The 26,902-nt window shown below is 42.5% G+C and overlaps 1 protein-coding gene across 2 annotated transcripts in view; it reads left to right on the forward strand.

Annotated features, from left to right (window-relative positions):
• ARHGAP6 (Rho GTPase activating protein 6) overlaps positions 1-26,902 on the forward strand; it is a 310,769-nt gene that overhangs the window by 129,996 nt on the left and 153,871 nt on the right. Inside the window, exon 1 of one of the 2 annotated variants that reach the window (XM_063147752.1) lies at positions 23,500-23,578. The exons of the other annotated variant lie outside the window; for it this stretch is intronic. Within the exon in view, the coding sequence (XP_063003822.1) occupies positions 23,534-23,578 (45 nt within the window). The 5' untranslated portion in view covers positions 23,500-23,533. Of the gene's footprint in view, positions 1-23,499; positions 23,579-26,902 lie in introns of those variants that run through there. 2 annotated transcript variants of the gene reach the window in all.

A 26,902-nucleotide genomic window follows, 5' to 3' on the forward strand; every position in this document is an offset into this window, starting at 1 on the left:
ATTTTTTAATGCTTGGATGCGTATCTTAATTACATATTTTGGGTGCTAAAGATTTCTCTCTGGATGAAAAACAAGTGGGTTTTTAGCTCACTGAACTTTTGAGTAATCAATTGGTGGGATATGGATACCATATATGGATATAGGTAAATGGATATCCCTGGATATAGGTAAATGTTTTCTAAAATTATTACTAATATGGTTTGCAAGTGTTACTGGGAGAATCAATTTGAAATTGCTTGAATACCTAATGTGATAAGAAACTGTGATCATTTGCACAATAATGTAATGTTTTTCTAAAATTTGGGCTTTTTTGGAACTTGCTTTCCTTCAGGAAGAAAGGTGGGTTTTGTCTGATACTACTTTGACAACAAGAGGAACTATTGAAATCCTTTGGATTCTTGTAGAATAATTGAGTTGAAAGAGGTGTTTAAAGGACATCTGGATCCAATCCCCTGCAGGGACATCTTCAATAAGATCGGGCTCCCATGCAACCTGACCTTAAATGTTTCCAGGGTTCAGACATGTACCACAGGTTGCTTCCTGGGAACCTGTCCTGGTGTTTCACCACCCTCACTGTGAAAAACTTACTTATATCTAATCTAAAATGACCCCCCCTTTTATTTTAAAACCATTGCCCCTCATTCTATTGCCACAGGCCCTGCTAAAAAGCAGATTTCTCCTGGATTCATTAGTGCCAATGCTTTTTTTTAAACAAGGAAAGAAAAGTGTTTGTTCTGGGAGAGATTTCTGGAAAAGAAATAAGTCACAGGCACCACATTTCAGCAGCACTTGTGCTTCCTTGTGGGGTGTGTGCTTGTCCCACCTACCCTGGGTTTGTGTAGAACAGAGCAGAGCCCCTCCATGTCACCATGTGCTGTGGACACCAAATGCACAGGAGTCAGCCAGAGCCCTGATGTCCCACATGAGCATACCAAGCAAATTCACTTCTCAGATCTATATGCTTATGAAGGCATTGCTGCTAGAAAAGACCTCTGGATGTGTGACTTGGGTTGTTAAAAGGACACCATCTTGGGAGCAATATGCTCAGAAAAATGCTCGGGAAAAAACTGTCCAGTATATGGCTCAAATGCCAAACTATGCAGCAAAACCACGTTAAATAAACTGCAAAACCTATTTCCACTGCTGATTGATAACTGCTCACTGGGTCTCATGGTTTTGTCCTTTTGCTTGGGTTTACTCTTTTCCATTTTTGAGAATCCCTTTTTTGAAATCTCTCTTTACCTTAAATCAAACAAGTATGAGAAGCATGGTGTCCCTTTTTTTCCTGGGTGTTGAAAAAAGACAGACTTGAGGAATCATCCAGTCCATCTTCTTGGGCAAAAGTCAGATTTCTGTCCTTCTCACAGGCATGGCATAAGAACATGGTCTCTGTCTTCTCCATACTAGCTCAAATACCTGGTAAGTGATGATCATGCAGGAAAACAGCAGGATGATTAGCTGTTCCCAGTAGTGTGTTGTCAATGGGCTGCCTTCCATGACGTCCACTGCTATTCCACCAGATACTCCATCCAGGAAAATACACCTGGGGAAATACACTAGCTTCAGAGGCTTAGTGCTGAACATGCTTGCAATCTTAAAAGACTTCTTTTGTCTTGGAAAAGAAACTGATAGCATCTTATCTATGCCTGGTTCCTTTTTTTCCTTTTTTGATTTTTTTTATTTTTCTCCGGTGGTAGAGAGAAATAGGTTAGAGCTTTTTGCTCCAAAGCCAAGAGTGAAAACAGCCATGAACTGAAGGTTGAGAAAATTCCCACTGATTAAAAGAATGCTTAAATATTCTTTCAGGACAGAAGAAATTAATTATGTTTTGTTAAAACATATTAAACCTGGTGGGAAATCATTCTGATTCCTGGCAACTGTGCTTCTTTCTCAAGATACCATTTTGAGAGGCTCACCCTTTTTCTGAAATATTTTCTAGGCTAGACACTAATTTCTCTGCTGGCTTCTATTTATCTATCTCATTTATTTTCCCTTCCTTTGCTCTGGAGGAAGGGAGTGTCCATTTCAGGTTCTGGTTGCTTTTTCAGTAAACTGTGGGTTTCTGCTGTTTGTGCAGCACCTGGCAGAGAGAGGTCTCAGCTCACACCCAGGACTCTGCTATCAGAGCCATGCTGAAGGAATCATGCTGCTCTGGGAATATCACTGGGAATACCACGGAGCTGGGAAGGCTGCTGGCTCCATGTGTTTGCCGGTCTCTCTGGCCTCCAGCCAGCATTGGTGAAGTGCTCCTAATTTACAGCTGTTGTCCATTGCAGGAGGGGAGAAAGGGATGCTGAGAGGGATGAGCTCCTCTCTGGGAGAAGTGGCTGTAGGGAAGCACCGCACGTGGGGGCTGGCTTTGGGGCAGCAGCCACACAGACATCCCCCATCACACCCAGTCTGACCCAAGGGCCCTCTTACATGAAACAAAATCAGTGTTCAGGAGGGTGTCTTGGTGCACGTGACTGTAAGGAGGTAAATATTTTGGATAACTTGAACATAAGAGATGGGAAGAAAAGATCCTTTTACTGTATTGTATTTTAAGGAAAGTTAGTTGGGTAGTTGCCAATAAAGAAAATTTTGCTTCCAGCCTCTAGGGAAAGTTTGCATTGCCCTGCTTCCTTTTCCATATATATATATATATGTGTGTGTATGTTTATGTATATATATGTATGTATATATATATAATGTTATTTATATATTATTTACATTATATATATATAAAATAATTTCCACATATTTATACACACACACACGTACATATATATGTGTGTGTGTGAATATATAAATATGTTATATATATGTAGAAATTATTTTGTTTTGTAATAAGGGGTTTTTTGTTCAGCACACTTTGATGTTTTACTGATAACTTTTTATTTTAACAATAGAGTTGCTCTAAGACACGCTGTGAAGTTTTGATCATTTTTGATGGCTGTCTTCTTGACTACTAAATGTGTTAAGAACACATACGACACATATGACATCAGTTTGGGAAGAAGTGTCAAACTTACTTGAGGAGGGGTTTTGAAATCCCTGAGCTTTCTTGTCTCCATGTACCAGCAGTTTATACTGAAATTCTGCAGCACACCCATCCTGAGTGCTAGAGGAGAGAGTGTAAAATTTTCAGTCCAATACAATTTTGTGGAGTAACCTTTGATGCATGACCACACTGAACTGAGAGGACAAAAGCCAAATCTCCTGAATGATGCAGCTGAGATTTGGCTAAGTCTGAGCTGGATCTTAGGTTGTCTTTCACAACACCATACTTCTCTTCTTTGCAAGTTATATTAAAAACCCCTCACCTTCCTGCACTTGCTTTTCCCTCTACAGGGTATGTGAAGAAGTCTGTGTGATGCCAAAAACAATATTAGTTTTTGGCATCAGCTTTCAGGATGTGCTGAAAGCTGTGTAATCAGCACCTCACCTCTCAGAAAGACTGGGTGCTTTGCTCTCCAGCATCTCACAGGCAAGCAGGGCCTGGGAAAGTTGGTTCTTCTGGATACTCGAGAGACCTGAGTAGAGAATTAAATAGTCTGGAAGTGTATCAAAAGTTTCTCCACCCTGGGTTCAAAGCTAGGCCCATCTTGACATCAGAGTCTTTCTCCAGGCTACAAAAATATTTGGGAGAAATAAAAAATGAGTCAAAAGAAACTTTGAAAATATCACAATAAGTAGAAGAATACAGAGAAAAATGCTAAATAAGGTTCTAATTTTTGCTAAAACTGGAGGGAAAAGCAGTAATAACATTGTGAGAAGCACTGGAAAAGAAATGTGCACCAGCAGGGGAGTGAGCTGCTGGCAGTACTGCCTAGTCCACAGGCAAGCTATGATCCAGCATAAGGAATTCCAGGTGATCAGAAGCCATGGTCTGTGCTCTCAGCTTCAAAACCATGTTCCCTCTACAGACTACAGCATTGCTGTTCTAATATGAATGTGCATTCAGAAAGCTACTTAATACAATATAATCATGTTTTAGCTGCATTTGGTGATTTGAAACAGGAGCTGGTTACTGTCATACCCTTCCTGATACAGTGATACAATTTCAATTTATTTTGAAGTCCTGGGCTATGGGGCTCTAGAAGTTGCTTCAGAGTTCAGCTTTCCCTGCTGTGGTCACTGTGTTTGAGCAGCAAGTGGTTGGTGGATGTCAGTACCCACTTCATCACCTCGCTGCGTGTGAACCAGAGCTCTGACTCGCAGAGAAGCGGTTTCTTTTTAGATGGCTTAAATAATATTTGGGTTTAGATGATATTTTTGAAGCACCTTGAAGTCCACATAAGATAGGCCATTCAGGACTATGCATGTGTAAGCAACTTGTCTCTCCTTTTCAGCAGCTGCCTAAGCAAGTTTCGTGATTAAACGTTGTGTGTTTTGGGCTGTGGTTCCACAGCGCGAGTGGTTTGGCAGCAGCTCTGGATGAACAAGGTCCTGCCCCTGGCTCTGTGCTCAGGGCAGTGCAACTGCTGTACAGTGGGGCTTTGCCTTTGATGCTGCTGGGAGGGAGACAGCTCTTGGGCATCAAGGAATTCTGGGTCATCAGGCTTATGAATGGCTGAATGCATTTTACAGTGTGATACACAGTAGAATAATTATTAAGTGGTCAAATGGGACTGACATGAGCGCACCTGGTTAGAGCGTGATGCTAATAATGCCAGGGTTGTGGACTTGATCCTTGTGGGTCCCTTGCAACTGAGAATATTCTGTGACTTGAAGGTAGATTTTTGTTCAGCAGAGAATGCTCCTGCTGTTGCATGGTGGTTCAGAAAAGGCTAGTCCATGTTCCCCAGGGAATGAGCTGGCACTGTTTGTTGGTGGGACAAACAGTGCCAGTGCTGAGAGGCTCCTGCTGGAACCATATCCTGCTCCTGGCCTCCAGAGCTCACACCCAGCCAGGGTTTGTGCACAGCTCCAGGGAGGAAAACTGTGTGTTGTTCCTTACTCATAATAACAAACTCCTCGGTCTCAGATAAGTAGAACACTTTAGGATAAGCTAGACCTGGAGATTTGGACCAGAGCATCCTGAAGGGAGAAATAGAGCCACTCAGATGATATAAAAAGGGGAAATACCAGCACTTATTTCTGCTGAGGTCTCCTCTTTGTAAATGGCTAAGTAAACAACCCAGGGAGCTGCTGGCCAGTCTCTCTCACTTCATGATGTAGCAGAGCAAAAAGCAAATAGAGATTCTTCTGTAAATGGTCAGGTGGTAACTGGCTGATATACTGGGGGAAATATATACTATACATATATAGTATGTTGATAGACTGTGGGGAATATATATCTTTAGAATACAGAAAACTTTGCAATGCTTGTCTATTTTTGAAGAAATCACAAGCTTTTTAATAAGGCAGTTGATATGAAATTCAGGGCTGGTATCGTCACAGTGAAACTGAGTTTAGGAATGAATGAACACCTTTAAATATCTTTGTGTCAAGGGTAACTCCATATTTAATTTTGCTTTCATGAATGATGTGGAATTCTAAACTAGTTGATTCTTGCAGTTTGTGGGAAGTTACAATTTTAGAGCGCTGAAACTGCCTTGGAGAATTCTAGCAAAATCTATGGCTCCCAAGAGGAAATTCAACATTATAAAGTTATGTCCATGAGAGGAAAAAGAAAACCTCCAAAGACAAATTTTTATCAATCAAAACCCAGAGAAAAAAAGGTTATATAGTAACAGTGAGGGAGAGGGTCTGGGCGTTAATAGATAACAAATTAAACACACAACATAGTAATTTAATTTGCAAAAAGGCCAAGTCTGTTCCAGGCAAGGCTCCTAATGTTTCTGCTGCATCTGATCCAGGATTACATCCAGTTCTTCCCTATAGGAAAACTGCACAGTTTAAAGATGAAATGTGTTCAAGCAATGGCAGATTTTAGTTTCAGGTTGTGTACAGTGGGGGTTTCTCAGTGGGTGTATGCCCTGGACATGTATTGTTACAGGTCATGGTAATGATTCTGAGTTCTTTTTATCCTTTGTCTTCCCTTTAAGTTGTCAAATTCTGAACAAGACAGAACAAGACTGAACAAGACTGGGAATGATCAGGAAACACTGGGAAGAACAGAAAGCAAACAACAAGCCACTTCAATGAACAAGGGACAGGGATAACTTCAAAAGTTAGGAAAAATTAGGCTTAAGGCCACCTTTCATGAGAAGGCAGGTGGAGCTGAAAATACACAGTCTAAGAGGAGAGCCATGAGCACTATTAAATGACTTTAAACCAAAATGTTGGTATTTTTAAAAGTAGTAACAGAAAGAAAATAATTACTGCAGGTGACCAAAGAAATACGCCAGCAGAGAAAAGGTGAGTCAAACAAAACAATGTATTTGGGAAAATATGTAAGACTGGTTGAAGAACAAAAAAGGAAGGATTTGCATCTCCCATGGAGTTTGATGTGCTGAAAGCCAGCTTAGTTCTTAGAGTGATTATAAGGAAACTTTATTTTCTGTGGAAAAGCTGAGCTTCAATAACACACAATATAACCTCAAAAAGTGCTCACCATACTGAAAAAACATTTTTTTGTCAATAGATTCCCTTAAATTAAAAACAAATTACTAAATATTGAGATATTCTGCTGATAATTTACATTATGTACTGGAACAGAAGCAAAACTTTTTCATAAAGGCACAGTTTTTTCCAATCACCTCCCTGTGAGGTGATTGGTAAAAACTTTGATTTTGTGAACAAGATGTGGCTGTAAATGAAGTGTGAAGTGGAGAGTACATCCATGATCAGGCATCCAAGAGGGCAGAGCACCTCAAACTCTGAGCTTATCCTGTCCCCTGCTGCAGAGGTGCTTGAGGGTGATAGTGATGTTAAAGCAGTGGCAGCAAGAGGAAAGAGGTCAACCAGGAGCTCCTTTCTTCCTTGCATCTCTGAAATGTGTGGCAGGAGAGCAGTCTCCATCCCCTATGGTTCTTCAAAACTGTTTTCCTTGCAGAAAAGGGAAACTTCTGCAGTTTTCTGCCTTCCCTTTGCCTCACTGCCCTGAGCTCATGGAGAAAAATATGAAAAATATGTCAGTGGAAAACAAGGAGTAAAGCTGTGGTGTACATTGTGCTTCTGTTCTGAATCCTTAGCATTTAGACAGCAAAAATAGCTTTAAAGACCAACAGACACTCTTGAGTTCAGGTCCATATCTTCTGCAGACTACAAATTATCTGGCTTGCAAACTCTGCAGTGTGGTGGGTTAAGTAAATGCCCTTTTGCTTCTGGACAACAAGCCCAAATAATCTAAAAGTAGTGTCCACTTAAAAAATTACCAAACAATTGGGTTTCTTTCCTAGTCCACGCTCAATAAATGGCAGCAGCCAAGGCATGCATGGGTTTTGCATGTCTGAGCAGCAGCAAATGAGTGGGGCTCTCCAGGAGAGCCTTCTCCAAGCCTCCAAAGCACTTGGGAAGTGAGGGGACAGAGAGAGTGGTGACAGTGGGGGAATACAGGCACTGCTGGCGGCCTCTGCAGAAGGCCAGGGATAAGGCTGCTGCTTTATGTTGATCTTTCAAAGCTGTAAGCATTTCTCAAGAGAGAATATCTGCTTTTTTTGTTAAATACAGGCCTGCCTTTCTCCTTCCCTGTCAGTAAGTGTGCTTGGCTGTGGGCACCAAAGTTGTCAGCTTTGTCTCTATCCTTTCTAGCAGACTCCATACTTTCCACTCCTGCTGTCCCCCTCGTGCCTGCTGTGCCCAGCTCTGTGGCAGAGCTGTGAAAGCTCTGCTGCTCCCCCTGTGCCTGCTGTTCCCAGCGTGGAGCCTGTGCTGGGCAGGGAGCAGGACCTGCCTGCCCTGCTGTGGCTGTGCCCTAAGGAGGCAGGGGAGTGTCTGGCTGTGCACACAGCTCAGGGGCCATTTGGGGCTCAGGACAGGGTGTCTGTCAAATTATGCTATGCTCTGCCTAGGTCTCCCCATCAGTGATGAATTGAAAATAAAAGTCAGAAGAGCCATCCAGCAGAGGGTCTTGTTCTCTGAATATGAGTCTACACATCAAAGGACTGTGTTTCAATGTCATGAATTAATGCAGGCATTAATGAGCTGAGTCCACACCAATCCTCTGGCTCCAAGTTCATCAAAGCATCCTTCTTCAAGAGTATTCTTGAGCACCTGCTTTCATTTGTAGATCTGTTTTTATAGCATCCTGGTTTCTAGAATGAAAGGCAAATTAATGTCCTGTAAAATGGGGGCACCAGTGAACAGCAGTACTGAAATCTCTGACTACATCCCCTTCAGCCTACTGAGACCTAAAGGCCCCTTCTGCCGAGAAACTTGATCTGTCCAAACCTGAATCTTTATGCAAAAGCTTAAGTTAATACATCATGATAAATTAAAATCAAATCTGAAATCTAAAATTTAAAAAAATATTTCCTCTTAGTATTTGTTCTTATTTATCCTTTTAGTAAAAAAATCATCTTTGCTGTTATCACTTGGTCCAAAAGCAGTTCACTTTGCAGCTATACTGTTTTCCCTGCTTCATTTTTCTTTTTGAAGACATTTGGTTTCATGGTTCTCCTTTCTTTCCTCCCCTTTTCAGGCTCCCCTTTTCAAGCAACTCTTTACAGAGGAGTTCAGCATTTGTAAACTTTTGGTAGTGGCAGGTCAAGAATGCTAGTGATAGCACAGAGGGTCTCCACAGGTGAGGTGCCAGACTCCTGTGAGGTGTGGGTACATTAACATAAGAACTGGAACCCTGGTGGAGATGAAGAGAGCATCCCTAACACCCTAATGCTCTTTCCTGTGGGAGGCAGGAGTGATGATTAAAGAAGGTGTAGTAGACAGCAGAACAATTAAGAAGTGTAAGACAAAAGTTAGATTTTCCCCTTCCTTGTGGTTAGTGTTTTAGGGTCTTCTGTACAAAACAATCTGAGTGATGTTGTTTAATAGCCACTGATGGCTGGGAACATCTTTACTGAGTTTTTAAAATCCTTAACCCATTTTTACTCTTGGTTCTCACTGTTGCTACAGTAAATTCCACAATGGAATTATTTCCTAGTGCTGATAAAGGATTTCCTTTGGTAGAAAAATCAATACATAATGCCATCTCTTTTTGGAGTAGTGTGCCCTAAATATCCAGGATTTGGGAGAAGAGAATGTACAGTTGCATTAAATGCTTAATTACGCCCATTTAAGGATTTAATTACTCCAGTTAAAAGCAACCTGAAATCATCCATTCCTCCACTTCCCCTGCAACACTACAGCAGCTGAGTGACCTCAGGGGGAATTGATGTGTCAGACAGTTAATCCACCACAAGGCTATTAACTTCCCTTCAGAGTGGCAGCCTTGCCACAAACACACTAAACCTGGAGGGGATGGATATGGGAAGACTAGAGGAATGCAGGGTCATTCCTCCAGTGGCAATCCACCCCTGGATGGATCAAACCCTTCATGAGTCTGCACAGAGTCTCAGTGTTTGAAAGGTGTAGGGCAGCTGTTTGTTTAACCTACTGCACAGATACCAGACCTTTTCAGGGCTTTCTCATTAAGTGAGAAACTTCTTTGGTTTTTTGCAGTCTATTAAGACAAATTCCACCCTCAGTAACATGGGCACAACAGCCAGCTGAGTTTGAGTGAAACTCAGGAGAACAACGCTTCAGTCCTATTGTGCTTGGCAACGAGTGTTGTAAATGTAGTTCTCCAGTCTGTTTCCCTGACCTCACTTGGGGAAAAAAATCCTACCAGCTATGATAAAAATTGTAGCTCCAAGTTTTCCTTCTCTCTATTATTGCTCTTCAGATCTTAAATTGAGAGTTTCCATTACAACACAAGGCATGAATGTACTGCTGTTTTGTGTAATGCACACTGCTTATCCGCATATTGGCAGCACCTTTATGTTCCAGTGCTGGAGGGAAGAAATAAGAATTTACTTGCAGACGAAGTGACAGATGCTGTCAAGTTCACTTAGGTATTTGGATTTAACTTCCGAATTAAATCAAAAGAAGAGTGATTCACTTAATTTCTTTTCCTTTGGATATATCTCATATTGTTCAATTACAATAATATCAATTTTGCCATAATGGAATTGCTCATTTAGTAATATTCAGCTGAAAATAAATGTGATAGTTAAAACATTAAAAGATCCCGAGTCAACTAAAAAAAGCCATGAAGTTCAGACCTTAAAGGATTGGGAGATTCTAATAAAGATTTTTTTTCCTATATGTATTTAAAAACTTGAGCCTGATTTTTTAAAACGGAAGGAGGGGAATAGCTGAGTCTCCCTTCCCTCACTTAAAAAGTCTGCAAAGCTTTGTTAAGAAAACAAACAGAAAAGCCTCTGAGAAATGCATGAGCTCCAAAGGAATGCTATGGTCCAGCTGCAGCGAGGCTGAGGCCCATGGGTGGCTTCAGTTCACTGCAGGCACAGTGAACTCTCCTCCCCTCAGCTGAGAGTTGTCCTGCACTTGTTGTGGTTGGATTCCCACCAAAACAAGGGAGAGTGTAGGTCTGTGTGTCAGCCAGCCCTCGAGCAGCAGAACTGCCAGGTTCTTTTTGGCCTCCATCAAGTGGGCACCATGGTTCCTGGGCTGGCACCTCCTGCAGCATTTTTTGTGCTGCACCTCTGGCAGGATTACACACTTCAGAGTCCAAGGTGGAACACTCTGCTCCTTGGATGGTACTTTGTAGGTGAATGTGGAAGGACTGATAAAAGGTCATGACACAGGGTGCAATAGTGAAACTTTGCTCTGTGGCTTTCTGTCCAGTTGAAGTACAGTGCCTGAGAATTGGCTTCTCCATCTGAGACCCTTAGCTGGATCTGAGATCATACCAAAGGTAGCAGATCAAGCTTTGATATAGCAGATATCACAACCAGAGGTGTGTAGTTTCCTCTGCCTTTGGTTTAGAAGCAATTTTCCATGTGAATCCCATAGTTAAAATTTCCAGGGGTCACTGTGGGATTCACCACACTGCTCTAATGCTTTATAAACAATCAAAGGCAAAATTAACCAAGTTAGATTTAGAATTTTTAAAGTATGAACAGTCTTTGGTACAGACATACTCAAAGCTATGTGAGTAGTGAGCTGCTACCTTGAATTACAGCCATTGTCAGCAGCCTGTGATTAAATGAAGAGTAAGAGGGAGATGTGTATGAATGTGGACGTTTCACAATGTTTTTTGAAGTGAAGTAACACAATACTGAGAGCATTCATTCACACATCAGCAGGGTAACCACAGCAGTCTAAAAATTATCCCATTTGTTGGAATAATCCAGATGGTAGGCAGACATATACAAGCATTGTCTTCTGGGTCCCTCTAGGCTGATGGCACAGATCACTGCAACCATCTGTTCATCACTGTACTGTGCTGGTGGGTCTCAGAGCTACCAACTGACCAGGATGCATGCAAGCTGGATGTTTATGGTTCAAGCAAGAAATCAGTCAAATCTTCAGTGTGGACCATTTAAGTAAGCCAAGATGCTTTTACTTAAAATTAAATAAGGAGCAGCATACAGTTTTTTCTCTCGGTGAACCCATGGGATCAGTAATTTCTGTTAGCACACTAATTTACCCAGGATCACAAAAGAACTTTATGTGCTGGTACAGCTGGTAGCAGCACAGTACAGAGGGAGCAGGAGAGTCTGTCATGGGTGATTTTCAGACATGGTCTTGTTGTCTCATCTCTTTTGTTGGAGTGTTGTATAGAACAACACGAGCCTAAACACCATCATCAGCAAAATACTGCTGCCTGCCTTCTCATAAGAACCAACAAAAAGTGACAATCTACTTTTTTTCATCTCGGACAGTGTGCCTGGGTGTCTGTCATGTGAACATTGCTCTTGTTTTGTTTGGAGTTTCCATGGGTTACAGCCAGTCTCTCCAGTCCTCACAGGGCATTTCAAGGGCTGTAATTCCATCATGAGGCAGCAGTGAAGTTGTGCTGCACAGTGACTGATCTGTATCCTTGGCTGTGAGTAGAGCTGAGCCAACAGTAATTGCTTGGACAATTAATACCTTGCTGGGCTGACTGGGTTCCCAGTTTCAGAAATTTAGTGGTGTCTCAGACAGGAGCAGTGGGAACTTCTGGCCATCATGTGTTCATCTCTGAGAACTGCTCCAGCAGGCCCTCAAGCTCAGGCATTGATCACATTAAAGTGTCCATTCTCAGCTAAAGGGCAAGAGTTTTGGTCATCCCTGTTGTATTGCAATATCAGTTTCTTCATTCTTTATCTGTTAATACCTTTCATCACATTAGCTGTCATAGCAAGACTTAACAATCCTTTGCCTGTATGGTATATCATACTTTAGTAGAAAAAACCAAACTGCATTGCTTTGCAAATTTCAGCTTAGTACCAATGGTGGATGGAGAGATGTTATAGATGAAACCTGGGGGAGGCATGTTTTCCCATCTTGCTTGCAGGCCCATGTATTACCTAAAAGGAAAGCTACAGATCCTTTGATCCTGACATCCTGTCTCTGAGTACTTTGGTGTACTTTTGACTCTAATTCTGGGTTTTATGGGTAATCTTTTACATGACACTCCATCGAAAGAACATTAAAGTGAAATCCTAAGAGGCACAGCTTTGGCTATGGAGTTTACAAATTCCAAATTATGTAAAGTAGAGAACCCTGTTATTACAGAGTGATATTCCAATAAAGCTGCTTTAGATGGCCATAGCAGTTTTGAATTGCAATGGAAATAAAACATATCCATTTGATCCCTGTAATTGCATCCATGTCAAGACTTCAGCTATATGAGTAATAACTTAAACTTCTAAATTGGTTTTGCAATACAGGCCAAACTTTTCTATGAAACTTGAGTTAAAGCAGACAGGTAGGAAAGGGAGCACATGAGAGCTGCTGGGTGGGAAGGAGAAGGAAATACCTGAAAAACCTTTCCTTTTCTCCAGCTGTGCCATCTGGCTGTTTCTAACTCAGAGACCAGAGCAGCAGTCTGTGAAACAGAGTGGTAAAATAAATGAAAGAGTTAAAATGAGTTGGACAAAAGCAGGGACAGTGCAGATCTGTGGAAGGAAAATACTTCCCAAAATGGGTCAAAAATAACAAATACAAAATGTACTGAATGAACTTTTGTTTTTGCTTAAGATTAACTTAAATTTTTTAGAAGAGAAAAAAACACTTTCTCTAACAACACAAACCCTGTGTATATTTACCTGAGGCTTGTAGAAATAGCTCATATGACAAGTCTGGCTCCATAAACTCTGCCTAAGAAGCCTGGATCAGCAAAATTCAATCTGGAAGCTGTCTATAAATTTATTAAAACTGTCTGAGGTTTCTGAGTTAACTATTGAAGTAATATTCTGTTTGTAAAAAGATGTAAGTTTTATAAGTTAATACTGAAGTCCATGGAAATTAACTTTCAACATTCAGTGCTTTAGTTAAGTTTGGATTTAATTCTTCTGATAAAGAAATGCTAACTCAAGACCAACTACATAAAGTGAGGTCTATTTGCAAATTATTTTAATTAATTTTAATACATTTTTGTCTTTTTTACTCACTGGAGATTTTCAGCAGTTTCACACTTCAAGTAAATCTTAAGGAAGAAGTCAAAGCAAGCAGTCAGCTTCTCTCAGGCCAATCAAATAGTGCTTTTCTGCATGTTTTACTGACAGATGAACAGGCAATCCCATTTATAGAGCATACTACATGTTGACAGAGAGCATTACTTCATTTTGCAGTATTGGCAATTTGAGATCTTAGCAAAACAATGCTGAGGTCGCTCTCATTCTGAATTGCCATCCTTGGAATGTGGCTTGGGTTTTCATTAACTCTCTCACTACAAGGTACTGCAGATGGAGACAGATTTTGTAGTGGGGGTTGTAATAAACATCAGAGAGTGGAAAGTTGTAAACAGCCTAAATTCTTTGTCCTGTGTGCATGAATTCCTTTTCCTAAACACTTTGATGTTCCCAGCATCTTGTGGACAGTTTTTCTAATTGGAGGTGAATGGGTGGATAATGCACACGGACTCTGATACCTCCCAGCTGGTGTGTGGGGAGCAGTGGTCTCAAACTCCAGCACCCTGTGAATACATGCCTCAATGTAAACAGCAAAAGTTTGGATATTCAGCCTGGCGCTTGGCTCGCTGCATTCTGGCTCTGCTTAGGAGCACAAATCATGTACAGGATCACTTCCAAGATTTCTCCTCGACTGTTTAATCAAGGGAACAGGACAAAAAGGGGGAATAAAGAGCACAGCTCTAGTACGGCTCTCTTTCCCTGCTGCATTATTCCTGCTTTTCCCTATACTGGCTTCATTGAAATCACCACTATTATCAAGTTAGTGTAAAACTGCAGTGAGCCTTTTCAAACCCTTTTCCATACTTACATTTTTTCGAGACTTACCAGGACAGTTAAAGCAATACAAGTCACTTGAGAAGAATTTAACTACAAAGGAACTGGGCGTCCTTACTGCCAAAGGAGAGCAGACTGGTGGGAGAATCTTTAGCAACAGCTTCAGTGCTTTCAATTCATAGCTTACCTTTTTACAAAACAATTGCCTGAGAATGGCCAACATTTTTATACAACCCAGCCTTTCCCAAGCTGTTTTGCCCAGGGGGATCTTCCCCTCCCAGATTAGCATAAGAGTCCTTGCTCAGCAGCACTGGGACTATAGCACCTCTGGATCCCTAGATCTGGAAGGCTGTGGATTGTGCTTTGCCTTCACCTTCCTCCCACTCCTGCAAAGGGAATAGCCACAGTATGGGGTACGCTGGAATAATTGCACCCAGGCCATGAGGAATTCCATATACTTCCATCAAGTAAAGGGTCCTGCAGATTAAAACAATACAGCTCTGCAATCGGAGAAACTGCTTGGATGATGGTGCATGTCTTATATGAATGGTGCTTTCATGTTCCCGTTGCTTTTTAAATCACTTTCTCTACAGTGCTTGCACTCAGAGCTCCAGTTTCCAGGTAACAGGGAGAACCAGACGCCCAAGTGCTGGGTGATTTAACCTTTTTGTCTGAATACAACTGGGAAGCAGTTTGAGCACTAACATATTATAACTCTTCAGTTAAACTCAGCTCTTTTGGAATGTAGACTCATTTGTGAGGGTGACATGCCACATTTACATGCAGTCACATGTAGTACAGCTGTCATGACTGCTGCAGGGGAGAACATAAGTACAATAAATGCACCTTTTGCTTTATGTTTACTGGGATGTGTTTTCAGCAATGTGCACTGCTGAGTACTGAGTTAGTCCATGGGTCTTGTTGGGTAAGGTATGAATCCTTTTTGCCTGGACTTGTAAGAAAGGGCTTCTTGCAGATCCCTTCCCCAAGCTCCAGCTTGCATTGGTTTAGATTGTAGAAACACATGACTATTGAAACAGGCTATCCAGGCAGTTGGACCAAAGGTCTTTAACACAGTCATTCCTACCTTTGAATAGCACAGCTTGTTCTAGGGTTCTGTAATGGATGTGTCTGCAATGGCAGCTTCTCCAGGTGGGCACATACAGTCAGTGCACTCATCTGGGTCTGGAAATGTGTTGAGCACATTCAAACACAGCATCTGCTTCAGACTGCCATGTCCCAAACCCTTTCTGTATAGAGTAGGACCAAATGGGGACCAAGATGCATAACTCATGCATAGACACTGATGGGAACAATCTGAAGATGCACCTGGAACACTTGGACTTGGTTGTTGTTGTTGTTGTTCTTTTCCTAACTTCTTTACAATGTTTTTAGACTTAGGGTAAGAGTCATCCAGAGTGTTTAACATCCTGCATTTCTCCATCTTCCCTTTGAGTACTGAAGTCTGTTCCCTCATATTTTCTCTCACTTGTCATGACAGGTCAGAGGAACTTTTATGCCTGAATCATTAGGTGACTGAAGTTTCTTAATAAAAAACAAATATGCTTTGATGCTTTTGCAGTCTCAAGGTGAAAATAACAAGAAACTTATGGCCAGGGAAAATGATGCTTAAATAAAACTCATTACTTCTTGAAACCCTCAGATTCCACGCAGTGAAATTGTAACCATTCCTGTTCTTCAGAGTAAAACCAGACAGTGAATATAAATTGCTAGAGCACTCTGTAAAGATGCTCATTGCTAATTCAGTGAACAGTCAGATATACAAGTTCAAAATACCTCATAAGGAACTCAGTTTGTGAGGTTATTGGATATGATTCTGTTTTATAAATACAAAAGAAGAAACATTTCAAAAGCCATTAATCACGCTAATGAGTAGAAATTTACTATAGTGGGAAAAACTGATTCGTTGGCTTTCAAATATTTCATTTGCAACTCCTTGTATTCACTTCTAATCAATCCAGGAGAACTATCCCTGAGTTACAAGCAGGCTGCATGGACACTCTGGGTTTATGACTGAGAAAAAATCCTGCTGGGCTGTCCCACAGCCCAAGGCCTGGGACTGATTCAAGAGTGTATATCTTTGGTAACATCCATAGAGCGATCCAAGGCCAGGCCCAGTGATCCTGAAAATTCTCAGTTCCAATATCAGTGTGGGCTGGCTGGCAGAGCTGCTCTGCAGAGGCCTCCCAGCTACAGGACAGGCTGCCTGCCAGGGCTTGGCACTGCCAGGGATGGCACAGCCCTGCAGCTTGTCAGTGCCAAGGCCTCAGGGCTTCACAGCACTGTGGCAAATCCTAATTCCATAGTAATTCTCAACCTGCCTTTCTGGCTTCCCAGGCTCCCTGCCCTGGAGCAGAGATGCACTGGGATGCCTCCCAGGGACTGTCACTCCAAGGGCAGTTTGCATGAGTGCTCTGCCAGGGCTCAGAGAAAAGAGGAATTTTTGTCAGGCACATTGCTAACCAGCAGACTGCTTCATGATTTGTCTTTATCTGGCTCCAAAAAAAAAAAAAAAAAAAAAAGGAATTAATAGTTCACAAAACCTTTGAAAATGTTGGCTTTAGACTCAATCAGATGAAAGTCAAATTTTGAAAAGCAAAGTTCCTTCTCAGCTGGAACACTAGCTTTTCAACCAGCCTCAGTGAATACTATGAATAATAATACGCTGACTCTTAATTTACAGTTGAAATCCAGAAGAACACAATGTCCATCTGCTTACATGATCCCCAAATTATTGACAACTACAAAAACATGATGTTTGTAACCACTTCACATATAGCCTGAAATGTATTAAACAATGACTTCATTTGAAGAGGTTTGTTAACATTATGAATATTATTATTGTGGGTCACAAGAGGCTTGGTCTTGTTCCAGTCTTGAAGTAATTACTTTTACACTGCAAAACTGGTTTATGAATTACAACATTAAATCAAAATGTACAGTAGTCACGTTACTTCTTGGGAGGTTTATTGTGTAGTTATTACTCCGCAGACTAAATGGATTTTAACAATCCCATACTATTCATGAAACAATTTTGAATAAACTTTTGGTTTGTGAAAGAGCCCTTCCTCCTCCTAAATTCTTGTCAAATATTTAGATGGTAAATTTAGATAGGAGCCCATGCTTCTGTCTGTTGTTGATAAGCATTCTTCTTTCTAATCTGAGCAACCCGATCATGTATCTGTGAGTGACTTGTTTCAAGTTAGTGGTTTAAAAACTTTTCTTATATAGCTGCAATTTCTGTAAAAGTCATATGTAATGAAAGAAAATTGTGTTTTTCTCCTTCTTCAGTTCTTGGAAGACATTTAAGGGAGAAGGATAATTGCTAGTGAGAGCACAGCCCAGTTTTACTTTACAGTGAAGGTGAGTTCCAAGGAGATAAACAAGGAAGGAAATACATGGAGATCTACCCACTCTCAGGAACTAGAAAAATCTTCCAGTGAATTGTTATTTTCCCAGATATGTATGATTTACAGAGATGAGACTTCACTGAGATTTTGGCTTGCATGCCTAAGTCTCCTAAGCTGTTTTGATACTCTTAGCCTGGAAGTTACATTTCTTTCTTTTCCCCCTTATTTTCCCCCATCCCTCCCCCAACTCCAGCATTCTTCCCCTTATTTTTATCTTGGTCTGTGTCAGCAAGGAAAATCAAACATTTAAAAAAAATTAGGCCTGAAACGCAGTCATTCATGTTCACATGAAACTGTGAATGGTTACATTTATTTAAACTACAGCCTCTAAGGCGAGAAAAATATGACAGGATAACTGGTATTTTCTTTTGCAGCTTTAAAGCCCAAATGAATTCTAGTGACCCATGAGGTTAATGATAATTTTTGTTGAAAAAATATTTTATGCTATGTTTTAGGGTACCTTTTTTGACCTACAAGTTAGTGGTTTGCAGTTTTAGTTCAAAGATATTCTAGTGAATTTTCACTGATGCCGGAAACAGAGACCATTGTGCACATGTAAGGGATACAAATTAATTTAACCTTTTTCTAAACCAAAAGTATTTTAGATTAAATTTCTTTGCCATGCTGCTGATAACTCATAGTGCAGTAATATGCACTAACACATGTAGGACATCACTGACCAAGAGTCAATTATACAGTATGCATATATATATATAGGGACTTATAAAGTAGGAAGTGTAGTGATTTATCCTGTGTGAGGTTCTGGTAGCCCACCAGTGCTAACAAACTCCTGGATGTTTGCTAACATCTTTCACATTATGGGAAAGGTTTCCCTGGGGATTGCTCCATGGGTTGTCCATTTCTTGTATCAAGTGCTTATCAGAACAGCTGGTTTTGGCCCCGGGCCATGTTGTCTGGATTCTAGCCTTTCCCTAAGGCTACATTTGTTGCTGCTGCCCTTTCCGGGCTGATGCCCCATCAGGCAGCAGCAGCTCTGGCAGCTCTGGCTGAGTGACCACAGGCAGAGGGCATGGAGAAGAGTCAAGGGTCCTCCTCTAGATATGTACTGATCACATTCTTGAGAAAAGCTGCTCCTCCTGCCCCTCTGCACAGCACATTTGCGGCTTTAGGTTATAATCTGGAGTCTGGTTTGCCCTCGAGGGCTCCTCGTTGTTGGCCGTGTAGGAGCGTTCCAGGGTGTGCACAAGGTGCAGTTCCTCTTCCTTGCACCACCTGCTGCAAGCACAGATGAGTGTTTGCATTCAGGTTGCTTTGCACCAGCCTCCCACTCACTTCTTCACCAGTATGAGCAACACTTGGGCAACGCCTTGAGAGCAGTAACAGGGTATGTATACTCTTCTCATGTATTAGATCTCATATAAAGAGCTTTCAGACATCGAGGAAATTACAGTGATCAAGTTCTTTCCAAATAGGATTTCTTTCTGTCTAAGAAGATTTGCATGGTTATTGTAAAGAAGCATCTCCAGGAGTGAGGTAGCACTTCATTCTTCATGGGCATTAAGTACTATTTCCCTAAGTTCTGTTACAAACTGGTGAGAAGTTATCAACATATTTTGATAGGTAGCAAATAAATAAAAGAAAAAAGGTTCTAAATAAAATATTTTTGTAATGTGTTATCCCTAAATTCTGATTCCTTAGTTTCTAGGTTTTGTTTATAGAACTTTATGCATTTCATATACTTGTCTGTCATCTTTTCTCTCTCTTCTTTTTGGGAAATAGACTTAAACTATTAGTTGTAGCACCTGAATGAACATTTGGCCAGGATAAGAAAAGTGCTAATTCCTCAAGGAAGCAGTGTGCTGCCAGTATCACTCTTGGCTCTGGTTCAGCAGCCACAGAGGCAAGTTTTTTCCAGATGTGGAGTTACCTCTGTATGGAAGCTGCATTCATGCACTACTGGGAAGGTCAGGTGAAACAAGACCTTCATGCTTGCTTCAGGCTTTTTCACCTGAAGATATTGATTGTGTTTTCACCTGTATGGTGGCCCCTGCTTTTCTGAATGCAGAGAACCAAGGCACTGAGACAGTTAAGGACTTTACTGAAAGTCAGATGAGATTTAATAGCTGGTCTCCCAGGTGGGCTTCTCCTCACTTAACTGCAGATGCCTGAAGGGCAGCCTCTGATCTCATTGTCATGGACCTCCTCTGAAGTAGCACTTCAATTTCTGTGCCCTGCTTTAGATGTCTACTTGGAATGACATACATACACACCAGATCTGTGGGCTTCTTCCTGTAGAAGTGGGAAGCATAGGGTGGTAAGCTGAGATGGGGATTGTAGATGTTTACATTCAGGTAAGACAAATCCTTTACTGCAGTAAGGATCATTCTGGCTGTCCTCCCAAAACAGGATGCATTTGGAAACTTTCTCCTGCTTCATCTGATGAGACATCAGATACCTTGAGTCACGAGCTCCAGGTGAAGTTCATGGCAGAGAAGTAGAGAAGTCTCTTCACTCCAGTTTCATAATTGTGTGCTGTCTGAAACTGTATAGCTATTTTCCTTTGTTTATTAGCAGTTACTGTTGAGAAAGCACTCAATTCCTACAGTAATATTGGAAAAACAAAACTTGGCTTCATTAATGATCAGGTAGGTAAGATTCCATTACCTACTAATTTCCCAGCTGCTGTGTTGTAAACAACTAAATTTTAGCTGAAACTGTTCATTCTTCTTTTCTGTTGTCAATGACAAATGATACACAGGAGAGGACTGACAATTTTAATAAGATCTGTTTGCAGATGTAAATCCCACATTACAGCTCCTGAAAGCTGTGTAAGGAACAGCCACAATGGGAATCATGGAAAGCATGAATTGATTGAGTTACCCTGGAATGAACATACAGGAAGATAACTGTGATGCTTTATGTCCTCTCTTAAGAGAAACTGACCTGGGAGGTTTACACTTCCCAAAGTGAGCTGCATGCATTCCTTGGGCACACATTGTCAGGTAAATTAAGGAGGAAGAAAATTTGGAAAGAACAGCAGGGAGGAATCATAAATGCATCATAAGTGAATAAGGGTGGAATGTGAAAGGGTAAAATGTAATCAGAATGGCCAGAAAGATCTGTCTGTAAATCTTGGCTGCTAAGTGGCTTAAGAGAGGGGCAGATGATTGCAAGCAGCTGAGTAATACAGCTCAGTGGGTTCCTCTTCACTGCAGTCCAGGGTGGGCTCCAAACCCTGAGCAGTTTGAAATCAGAAAATCCTTGGCCACCATAAATACAGTGTAAGGGAGCTTTCTAATCACAGCCACAGTAGCTTGTGTTCAAAATCCAGAAAGCTTTTGTTGAGATCTGGCCTTTGAAAACACTAATTGCTAGTCAGCAATTAGTTTTAAATTCTGATACGAGGTAGACAAGGAATCTTTTCTCCCTGTTTTTTATATTATGTGTACAGAATAAAGCCAGATCTAGTATCCTGTGCTTTTTGGGGTTGATAACCCCCAATCTGTAAGTTTTTGCTCACAACTTCTTCCTTGTCATCATAAAAAGTTCAACTGCAGTTTCCTTATCATGTATTCTTTATTTTTAATCTTAGCTGCACTAATGTAACAACCTGTTATTATTGCAAAGCACTTCCATGCATGCTCTTCATCTGCCCCCAGTATCCTACTCCCAACTAGACAGTCTCCAGATTTCTTTTGTGCCAGCTCTGGCAGTCATCTCCTCCCTCAGAGGGCTGAATCAGTCTGCTAAATGGAAAGCAAGGTGTGTGCTTCATTTGCTGTATTGGTTTGTGAGAAGCACGGAGGCAGAGGGAAGGGAGGTGGTGGCAGTGTGTGGCTGGGAGAGGGGGATGAAGAGGGTTAATGGGAGGCAGACTCTCCTTTTCAGTGGCAATGAGTTTCTAAGCCAAACAAGTTTGACCTGCGAAATTTCACCTTTAGTCCTTCCTCTCTTTGGCTTCTCCCTCTAGGGCATTCTTTACCTTCCTGTTTTTTCCCCTTTCCATGAATTACTCTGTTTTCTTTAAGTTCTGCATCTCTCCCTTTACTGGTTTGCTGCTTCTCTACCTTCTCTACCATGGGGGTTCTGCTCTCCTTCTATTCTTTTCACCTTGGGGTATTTATTAGAAATAACACCTCTGTTTTAATCCTTTTGCAATGTTTTCCATTTTCTTTTGCATTGCATCTGTGGTTAGAAGAAGCTGGTGATGGTATAGAACTTGAGCCTAGAAATCCTGCAAACCTTTTCCCATCTTGCTCATCTACTTTCTGTGGTCAAACCTGCAGAGCAGACAAACAAATACTGGGAATCAGAGCATATGATATATGCAGAGTTCTCAACTGAAAACATCTCCTTGAAATAAGAAGTAGAAATATAGAAGAGAAAAACAGGCATTCAGGGTTTTATTTTTTTACCCTTTTTTCTCCCGCCTACCTGCCTGGAGATTCTGATGATTTGAAGTTTGTTATATAAGGTTTCTTTCTGTTGGGTGCTGCTTTCCAATAGATGCTCTGCAACTGCTCAAGTATCTACCCTGCCTTGTTTTCCAGGAAGGGGAGTAGCACAGATTGTTCACCCAAGAGACAAAAATGGACTTTATTGGTAAATGCAGATACTGTGTTCTTTGTTCATGCCAAGTTGACTGTCCATGGGAACACTTAAAGATTATTTCCTCTGCAATAGGGATTAAGATCCATGGAAGATCCATAACTGGAAGCTTGTTGAGTACAGTACATCAGCATCAGAGCACATAAAAACTTTGACTCAACTGGTTTATCTTTCCAGAATATATTTTATGATATTGTACACATTTTTTTTTTTTCTCAAAATACCTTCTCCTTTTCCCCTAAAGTACTGTGCTACCTGTGTTCTGAGATAATGTGATGGACTAGTAGCATTTGCCTAGATTGTAGGTTGGAAACTGATGAATTCCATTTATGTCATGCAGCACTAGGATAAGGCCACTTTCTCAGAGAACAGCTGAGAGTAACTGGGGGGGTTGCTGCCCTTACCAAAATTTGTACAGGGCATTTAAAAATTATTATAAGGGTGAAAGAGGGCTCAGGAAACATACAGCCTGGCCTAGGCTATGCTTAGCTGAGGGAGGTTTATGCATTTTTAAACCCTTCCATTGATGGAATAATCTCCCCAGGCAAGTCACACAGAAGTCACTACTAATTATATAACACAGCAGAATGCAATTTTCCTTCAGAATGTGTTCGATCTTCTACAGTTTGTGTAAAGACACATTTATGAAATAACAAATATGCCATGACAGCATTTTGTTTTGAAAGTCTACGTGTTAAAGAATCACGAGCCAGTTCACTGAAAGTACGCACTGTAAAACCATGAACAGGAAAGTTGTTTTATTTGTCCCTCTCTCCTTCACCTTTAGCTCCTCGCCTGCAGGACCAGGTTCCTCGCCGCCGGTGCTGCCGGGGGCTGGTGCGGTTTGTCGGGGGCTGTGGGACGGGCTGGCTGGAGCCGCCGCTGCCGGGCGGCCGGGGCTCGGCACAGCGGGGCGGCTCCGCGGGGCCCCGAGCCGGCGTCGGGGTCCGCCCGGGAGGGCCGGAGCCGGGAACGGAGCCGGGAACGGAGCCGCCCGTGCGGGGAGGGCTCGCAGGTGCGCCGGGCTGAGCGCTGGGCGGGAGAAGCGAAACCGCCGCCCCTCAGGCAGCGCCGGGAGCCGCCTCCTGCCGCTGCCGCCCGGCTCTGCCGAGGGGCTGCCGGCTCCCGCCGCGGGGTGGGGACAGCCGGGGGCGGGCCGCGGGCGGGAGTTACGAGGAGGAGCGCCGGGGGCCGCGGGCTGCCGGGCGGGAGCCCAGCGCTGCGGCGGACGGCGGCAGTGCCCAGCGGCGCCCGGGTGCAGGGAGCGGCGCCGCCGCCCGCCCGTTCGCGCCCATGGGGGACTCGGTGTTCAGCGAGAGGCCGGCGCTGCGCTACGCGGTGAGTGCCGGGGCGGAGGGGGGCTGCGCGGACCGGGGCGCCCACGTGTGCCGTGGGGTGTGGGAGCGTCCGTCTGTCCGTCCGCACAGGCGCGGAGCCGCGGGTCAGGGGGAGGCGGCTGCAGTCCTGCCCCGGCGGGGACTCGATGCGCGCAGCCTGCAGGCACGGCGCTGAGCTGGAGGCTTTCCCCGCTTTCCTACCTGGGAGTGTCGCGCTTTGCTGGAGATGACATAAAATATATGTATTTTAATTAATAAAGGAGCGGGCGATGCGGGGCAGCCGGGCTGCAGCCGGCCGGAGCGGTGGCGGTGCCGCCTCTCCCCGGGGGTAGCGGGGCGCTCCGGCTCGGGGATCCCGGGAGCCCTGTCCGGCCCCGCTGCCCTTGCCCTGTCCTGGTGCTGGGGTGAGCCCTGCACCGGCAGGGCTATCGGGGGATCCCGGGAGCCCCGGGTCCGGCCCCGCCGCCCTTGTCCTGTCCTGGTGCTGGGGTGAGCCCAGCGCCGGCAGGGCTCTCGGTGGCTGGTTCCGGCTCCGCTCCCGCGGCGGTTCCGATAATGACACCGTACTTTATTTAATTTCCTTCACGAGAGCTGGTGCTGTTGAAAAGCCGCTGCCCTTCCACCAGCCTTATTAGGAGCATTTTCTCGTTTGCTCCGGCGGGTAAAAAAAAAAAAAAAAAAAAAACCGCGTAAAAACAGCCAGCTGCCTCCTCTCCTGAAGTCATAAATAAACTCCAGCACGAGTTATTGCTATTGCATGCGAGGGCTGGTGCCGCTCTCGTTTGCACCCATGTCAGTGATGAATACTTTTATTGCTGTTGTTAAAGTTGTGTGGGAATTGTCAGTCGGAGCAGGCTTGCCTCGCTGGTCCTGGGAGCACGGCGGCTGGATTGGCGGGATGGGTTGATGGATATTTAATTGTATCAATTACGGGACACACTGCGATGTGCTTTTTTTTACTTGCTTCACTTTGATTCCTTCAGTATTGGACATGAAATTAAACTTCTTTTTATACACTCTTTTATTTTAAAACCTTGTGTAAACAATTTGGAAGAGACTACTTGGGTTTTTTTGGGCAGCAGGGTTTAATGTCTGTCTCTATACATATTTTTGTACCCACTCAACTGTAGGTGTTAGTGCATTCAGCTGCTGTAGTAATATGAGTTTTTAGAGGTAATGGTAAGTTAGCTAAATTAGTTAATAGAAACAAATACCTTTGTAGTGATAGTGATTTCATCAGGACTCTTGTTGTCATACACCAAACAAATTGGAACCACTCTTTCAGCAGGGTAATGGTGCCGTGAGTATTTCGATGTGGTGACCACTGCTAGTCACGTCACGTGCTAGCACCATGAAACTTTTATTACTTCCTGTGATTGTGCTTGTCAGTCTGCCATTAACTACTAGCTGCAAACACATTATTGTTTCTGTCAGTTGGGTATCAGTCCTGTTTCATGCTTGGAGCCAACAGCAGGTAGTGCATTGAATTCAGGACAGCAGGCATGCAAGGGAAGAAGGATGGCCAGCCATATCGGATGACCATTGCCCCTTTGACAAAACCCCTGGTCTTTGATTGCTGTATATCGCAGCAAAAGGGAAACTGCACACCTGAGAATGAAACTTCAAAGTTTGTTTTACTATTTTAGGATGTATTTCAATGATGAAGTAGCAACACATAGTTATATCTTGGAGGTAAGTGACATTTATAGTTTATATCACTGGCTTGCCTGGAGAATTGGGGGCTGGATGCTGTGCATAATCCAGGCTTAACATGGAGTCTGTGAAAACCTAGATGAGATGAAAAGTGTGTTGACTTGATGATGAACTAAGACTGTAGAGCTTTCTTGTATTGAACCTTAGTAATTACTGCTTAAATGTAGTGAAGTACTGTTCTCATTAAGTAGTTGCATGGTGTAAATACAAATCAAGTTCTTGGATTGTTTTGATAACTGTGAAATAAAAATTATGCAGTGTTACAGCATTTAATAGCCATTAATTTATTGGCAGAAGAAATTATAGTGATTTCTGTGGTGAGCTTCTCTTCTGATTTTCAGGACTGATAATTAAAATTTCATGGTTTTCATAAAAGGAAGCATCTGCACTGGCATCTTCGTTCCAGACAGCACTGTGCTTCTGAAGGCAGTTTCCCAGTCTTCCCAGTTGTTTGCTTTGCTTCATGTCTCAGGGTGGACTGATCATGGGAAACAGCATTTGTTCAGGTGATGCTGAACTGGGGAATGTGCTCCTGGTGCTTCTCAGCTTGGAGGGTATTTGAGCCTCAGGACCAAGCTAGAGTCAGCTAAACTTGGAAAATTCGTGTTGTTTGGGCATTCCATCCGCTGTACCAGCCCCTGAGCTCTGCAGTGTGCTACAGCCAGTGCAACACAATAGTGTAGCCATAAATCAACAGGGATGGCACTGAGGCTTCCTAGTGTGTTTGCAAGCATAGCTTATGCAAACACAGACTTAATAGCTTAAGACTGTTATGTCAGTGGCTATGTTCCCATCACCTATAGCACATTGGATCCTGTGTGTGTTAAGTGAGAGTGGAATGACTGATAATTATGTCACAGTTCCATTCTGAACTCGGCATTGGTGTTGACTTACCTAAAAACTCCACTGGGCAAAGAGGTCATTTTAATATGCTGAAATATTGTTTTCAGTGAAAAGTAAATTAAAAGAAACCAGCCAGTTGAAAATGAAAAAAAAAATGTTATTAAAGGAGTAGGTGTAAGAAAAACAAACCAAAATGCAGACTGGGAGACGGTTATACTTGCATTAGATCAGAGAAACAATTTTTTTTCCCTCCTCATATCTTTTCATTAGTCCAAAGACTCTTTTACCTTTCTTATATGTTTAGATGACATTTGTATTAAAACTTAGAGAAAGGTAAATAATATCTCATTCTTGATGTATGTTGCCTGGCCAAACTGTACTCTTTATTTTTTAGACATGGGTTAATTTATCTGTCCATTAATGATCTGGCTGAATTTCTCTGAATTAAAAGCTCTTTTCGGTATCATGGTGTTTGTAACTGATACTAAAATCTCCAAATGTTCCAGGAACAGTTTTCTATAGTTTCATTAAAAGGGATGGTCACCTTCCTGACTTGGGATTTCTTTTTGTTTATTGCTAAATTCTTTTTTTTCCCCCCCCTCCATCTTAGTAGCTTTATGGGGGAACTAAAAAGCTGCTTCGTGTATTTTGGCTAAAACATCAGAGAGATCCATTGGCTACTTGAGATGTAGAATTTTTTCCTGTGACAAAAAGACTCAAAACAGCCTCAGCTGTTGCCCAATCAGCCGGTCCCTCAGTGGTTCAAACC

Source organism: Melospiza melodia, chromosome 2, assembly GCF_035770615.1.
Source record: "Melospiza melodia melodia isolate bMelMel2 chromosome 2, bMelMel2.pri, whole genome shotgun sequence".
Taxonomy (NCBI): domain Eukaryota; kingdom Metazoa; phylum Chordata; class Aves; order Passeriformes; family Passerellidae; genus Melospiza; species Melospiza melodia.